At 31.6% G+C, this 6,097-nt stretch overlaps 1 protein-coding gene across 1 annotated transcript in view; it reads right to left on the bottom strand.

Moving 5' to 3' along the window:
- Positions 1–3,744, bottom strand: part of LOC106472690 (5'-AMP-activated protein kinase subunit gamma-1-like) — a 24,289-nt gene extending 20,545 nt beyond the window's left edge. The window contains exons 1-3 of the mRNA XM_013933342.2: positions 3,724–3,744; positions 2,432–2,477; positions 1,442–1,545 (exon numbers count right to left, since the gene is read on the bottom strand). Coding sequence (XP_013788796.2) covers positions 1,442–1,545; positions 2,432–2,477; positions 3,724–3,744 — 171 coding nt within the window. The remainder of the gene's footprint in view (positions 1–1,441; positions 1,546–2,431; positions 2,478–3,723) is intronic.
- Positions 3,745–6,097: the final 2,353 nt, after the last annotated feature.

The following is a 6,097-nucleotide window of genomic DNA, read 5'->3' as shown; positions in this document are numbered from 1 at the left end:
TCTAAGGTTACACAAAGCGATTCAGGTCTGAACTGTAACAATTACTAACAGATTTCATTTAAGGTTACACAAAGCGATTCAGGTCTGAACTGTAACAATTACTAACAGATTTCATTTAAGGTTACACAAAGCGATTCAGGTCTGAACTGTAACAATTACTAACAGATTTCATTTTAAGGTTACACAAAGCGATTCAGGTCTGAACTGTAACAATTACTTAGCTGTGTTTCAAGCTAGTGAAACTTCAAAATAAAGAACAACTGCTTTTTGTTTTCTTTATCTTACTATAATGGATGTAGCTTGTATGTCAGTGTCTATGTATGTAACCAAATCTTCTGCGCCATCTATTGAATGGCAAAAATTCATAAAAATTACACACTTTGGGTATTCAAGATTCAGACAATTAAAAAAATAACTGTGGTACGTGTAACAACCATTTCTTTATAACTGAACAAAATTTTAAATAAGAACACAATTTTCACTAGGACTACATGTGAGAGTTTGATTACATCTTTATTGATGTAATTTTTAAATATAGTACTGAGAAACTGGAGTTCTTAAAAAATTATTTTTTCAAAAAATGGTACCACTTTTAATATATAAAAACATTACAGTTTATATCAGTAGAGTTTTTGAAAATTTTGAGCTCTGTACATTGAATCATGATTAAGAACACAATCAAACACTTTTCCTATACAGTATTTCCCAGAAAAAAAAATCAATTTTTTAGAAAATGCTCATTTCTCTAAATTTTTTTCAATGAGGTACGAATACTATGATCAGGGCGGTGTTTCTGCTAGTAAGAGCAATTGTAATATTAATTCAGATAAGTAAAACACTTTTTTAAAAAGTTATTCCAAATTTGGCAAGGAAAATAAACTTTCTTATTTTCAGCTAGTCTATATTTTATACAAATATGTCATGTGAAAGATAAATACAACTTTAAAAGTGCTGGTTATATCTATTTTTCTTCTCTGTTCAAATTGTTTTTAATTTATGTGACACGTATAAGGGAAACTTAATAGTATATACTCTAGGTAAGACATCAGCATGCATACTCACATCAGCCTTACTTTGCTATCATTCACTCTTAGTTCAAAACTCTCAAAACATTAGACATATATATATGGATATGAGCCAAGTCATAAAGTGCAAAACACATAAAAAAACTTAGATATTTACAATATGTATATTGAAAAATTTGCAATTAGACTGATACCAAAACAAACTGCTTCTTCTAATTCTACATTTTCTGGTTATTCATATTTTAAGATTAAGAAATGAACTTATACGAACAAGACTAAACAATTTTAAAAATCATTTACATTCCAAACATTAATAAATCTTTACAACTGAAATCTCTCTCTCAATGGAATACCCATTTTGTGTAACTACATCTAGCTGAAGACATATTTTATCAGAACTGTGAAGTTTTCCTTACCGGCAATTGAGTATCAAACACAACCAGTTTAGCACTAATGGGAATGAGGTCATAACAGCAGAAATGTTGAAAAAACTTGTAAACTATTAGCTCTTCATCCTCTCCTGTGTAAATAACAACAACAAAGTTAAAAAATTTTAAAACGTCAGAAAATAATGTTGTTTAACTGTATTCTTACTCTAAGAAAGTGAAGCTAAGAAAGGTAGCTTTGCTTTGAGTATAAGTTTATTCGTATGAAACTTATCACAGAGGTTGATATTCAACTGTATAATACACACAGTGCTAGATGCGAGATTCCACAATAATTTTGTTTTTTAATTTTTTGCTTATAATGCTGTATTTTGTGTCTTGATCGTATTTGGTCAAAACAAATTTTAATTTTGACCAGTTTTTATTTCATATCTAAATTTACGTCAGAGATATTGGAGCTAGATTTTTTCATTTGTGTAATTATACAAAATCATACTAAAATTAAAACAATTTAGAATAAGTAGGTAGAAGTGATTATATTGTTACGTTGCTTACTATAGTTTATTTTGAAAGGCTAACAGTTTTAGCATAAAGGTAAATTATAGTAACAATATGACTAAGAAGCTAAATGGATCATTTAGAATTAGCTCATGGTAATTATATTACATGGTCCATCAGATTAAGGAGTTGTGTAAGTATGCCCATGCAGCCCCAAGAATTGCAGGGTGGACTAAGCCAAAAGGAAACCGGAAGGGCCTGAAAAACTTAAGAATTGCTGACACATTACCAAAGGGAATAAATGTAGGGGGCCCAATTACTTTTTATGTGTGGGAAGGATTTTTTGTAGTTATGCCACTGGCATATCCACACTGTTAACAATGTTTAATACACACTTTAACACAATCTACAAATGACAAAACTCTACAACATATTGGAACACATTAATTATATACAGACATAGAATTTGTAATTGAAAACTTTGAGCTTCAAAATATTAAGTCCGGTTTTAATGAAACATACCAAGGTCCTCAATGTCAATCCTATGGCAAACTGTATCGACTGGAAGCTGAAACACAAAAACATGGCAACTGAGTGATTAACTACCATGTAATAATATACGACGATTTCCACGTTAACCCCAAATTTAAATTACTGAGGGGGCTCATAATCATAGGCTTTCTAAACACATTTTTCTGAACTATTAACGCACCAAATTACTTTTGGCTTTTAAAACAAATTTGTCTAAACTATTTATGCAACAAGATATTTGTGAATTTATTACTTTGTCAGTTACAGTCCCTAGTAACGTACCAGTTACACAAATTAAACAGACATACTATCAACGGTACAATTACATTAATTATTGCCGAAGGCCCCCTCTATCATGTTTTACATAATGAAGTAAATAATTCACTTGAATTATGCTCACAAGATAAAAAAAAGACCGCCAAATATATCAAAGTTAAAAAAAAGAAGATAATGGTATTCCTGCAGCTAACGTTTTTTTTTTTTTTAAATATATATTTCAATGAAAGCTCGTCCTGGGGAATTAAACCTATATAATCATTCTTCTAGATATAGAAATTATATTATTTGCATTTTGAAAAGTCCTGAGCATATTAAGTTTCTTAACTGCTTTAATATCAAACATAGATTACCTATACAGTGAAATATCAGGAAAAACAACAACAAATAAAAAAACAAAAAAAAACAATTACTTATTCGTGATAACAATTATCACAAATCTGAAAAGGACCTGATAATTACATTATTAATACATACATGTATTTTCTGGATTTTATGCCCGTTTTGATACTTTATAATATTTCTGTGGCATGTTTATATGTGAACTGTGTTTTCAGATATTTTCATTGTTTCTTAAACCCTACGGTTTACAGTTTCAGAAACTATGCTTCTAGTAAACGTATAAGGTTTAACGAAGGAATATCGTTTATAACTATCACTGCAATTTTCATTATGATTGTTCATCAAATGCATTCGTGGTGTGCAACATATATTTGTTTTTTAGCGTGTTTCTTTGTAACATCTGTATTTTATCTACTGTATTTAAATGTTTGTTTGTTGCTATTAAGCACAAAGCTACACAATGGGCTATCTGTGCTCTGCTCACCACGGGTATCGAAATCCAGTTTTTTTAGCGTTGTAAGTCCGCAGTCATCCCGCTGTGCTATTAGAGGGCATATTTAAATGTAATCCACACTTGATTATGAGCAAAACTGCGCTTTACAACAGTTTATTTATATTCCACCAATAAAAATAGCTGTTACAAAATTTTCTTTCATTCTACTCACTTTAAAACATCGATAAAACATGAACGCGCCAGAATCAGTGTCACGTGATATCTTGGTAACGAATCACGGAATTGAATTGTAGTCTTACTCTTATTAAAATATTTATGGCCCGGGCCCAGAAGAAAAAAAAGAACTATGTTATTTGTTCGTATTTCTTTATTTTATGCCTTCACCAAAAATGTTTTTAATCGAGTTATAGTTTTACATTTTTATATTGTAATTAAGTTTCCTTACTTTGGTTAAATTTATATAATTTTATCATTTTATAAAAAAGAAAGAAAGACATTTCACCCTTTTTGCTGAGAAATGTATTAAATCATTTATTCGAGTCCAGTGAGTCTTTTTTAACTTTTTCAAGAATTTATTAAAAAGAAGATCCTAAATTAGGACAGCAACGAGCTCATAACCCAGACAGAATCATAGCAGTAGCCATTTTAACCTCACAGTATAAGCGTAAAAACGTTAATAAAGTAACAACAAACATCTATTAAATCTATAAAGTAACAAATACATATTAATTAGTACTCAAATTATTATTTCAGTCGTTCTTAATGTATCAAGCGTCTATATGCAAAGAAAAGCCAAAAACTATGGTTTTTGTCATTAAATGAAGATATAGCCTAAAGAAGCTTTGTGCGCTTTAGGGCATAACCAGATTTCATTCGCCCGGGCTCCTGGGCAGTTGCCCCCCCCCCACGTCGGCGGGCCTGGTTGTAGCATAATATATTAGATTTGTATTATGACTATTTTATAAATCAAATAATATTTAGTAAAATCCATACCTAACGTATATTCTCAATTCACTGATAAATATATTATTCATGACACTCTGAGTGTATATATATAATGATAACAGCATTATTTTTGAACAGATTGACAGTAAATGAAGTAATTTCAAACATATTTCTTTATAGATAAAATATGTTTCAATGTTGTTGTTTTTCTTTTTTTATGAAATTTCTGTCTTTCTTTTTAATCAGGTAAGTGTCTGGATATGGAGGGCTCAGTGGTCTCGTGGTTGGATGGTTTCGAGTTCGAGGCTGGCTCGTACTGTGCTGTGTTGTTATGTCCTCGAGCAAGATAGTTCACCCTAATTATTTCGGTCTACCACAAGTTGTATGATGGTACTAGTTGTTAGCCGGGGGTTAACCTGTGATGGGGTAACATCCCCTCCAGGAGAAATGTGTCACCATTCTTATCCGCTTGTGCCAAATGAAGCCGGAGCTCAGCACCGGATCCTGTGTGTCTAAAATATGAGAGCGTAATATATTCTAGCGTAATAAATATGCATAACTATTCAATGCACCAACAGATTCAAAATATCGCATCTTTCTTATTTATATTTTTGATTATGAAATAAAAAAATACGATCTTTCAAACCAGGTGGTGCTTTGAATCTGAGAGTGCGCTAGCACTCTCTCTATGTAGGGATGACACGGACGCCGGTATAAAGCAATACAAAATTTATCTGGATTTTCTTCTCTACAGGTCATAAGAAGCTAGATATGAAGAGATACCTGGTATAGTCGCTCTATCTCCGGTGTATATGCCGCTTTTCAGCTATCCAGAGCGTCCCAAAGTCAAAAACCGGCAAATAGTCAAAACCGAGATTTTTTATTTTCGTTCATCATCATTTGGTAGAGCAAAAAAAGTCTTCACGATCTTTGACTACCTATTTTATTATTATTATATGTAAGATTTATAAAGCTTTAGAATACACTCTATAACCTAGTAACCCACGTACAGTATAAAGAAAAAATATCGCTAAATAGAAAGCTATGCAGGGCTGGCTACTGACTTGAACAAAGGAGCTAAACAAGATAAGGATGGAAATGGACATATCACTTGATCGGCTAATGATCACATAGCAGACTAAGCTGTCTAGACTTCAGTGGCGTAGCAAAGGTTCTCAGGACCCGGAGGCAAAGACACTAATGGCGCCCCACCTCTGAAATGTTTTGTGACTCATTACCCACTTAATAACAATAACATAAAGAATTAATTACCGCCTTACACAGGCCTAAAATAAAGTCACAATATAACATCTCACGATATCACATCTGTAAACCTGGAATTAAAGAAGTATAGCCTACTAGGTGTATTTACATAATATGTAAACCATTTTGATATTTATATCATCCAGTATTGTTCAAAGTCACATAGCTAGAGTAATCTTTCAAGCATGCAGAATAAATTTCTGTTATATCCCTAGTTTTGAAACTTATGTTTTATATGACAAGCCAGTCACTTGTGGTGTACATGGATTATAAAACAGATTGATAAAATACTACTTAAGTTTACAAATAACAAATTTTATTAGTTTACAAAACTGTACATATACTTAACTAGAACTTGTACAGGTAGCATTTTGGTA

The sequence above is a fragment of the Limulus polyphemus genome, unplaced genomic scaffold (assembly GCF_000517525.1).
Source record: "Limulus polyphemus unplaced genomic scaffold, Limulus_polyphemus-2.1.2 Scaffold5527, whole genome shotgun sequence".
Taxonomy (NCBI): domain Eukaryota; kingdom Metazoa; phylum Arthropoda; class Merostomata; order Xiphosura; family Limulidae; genus Limulus; species Limulus polyphemus.
This window is presented reverse-complemented; position numbering and strand designations above follow the sequence as displayed.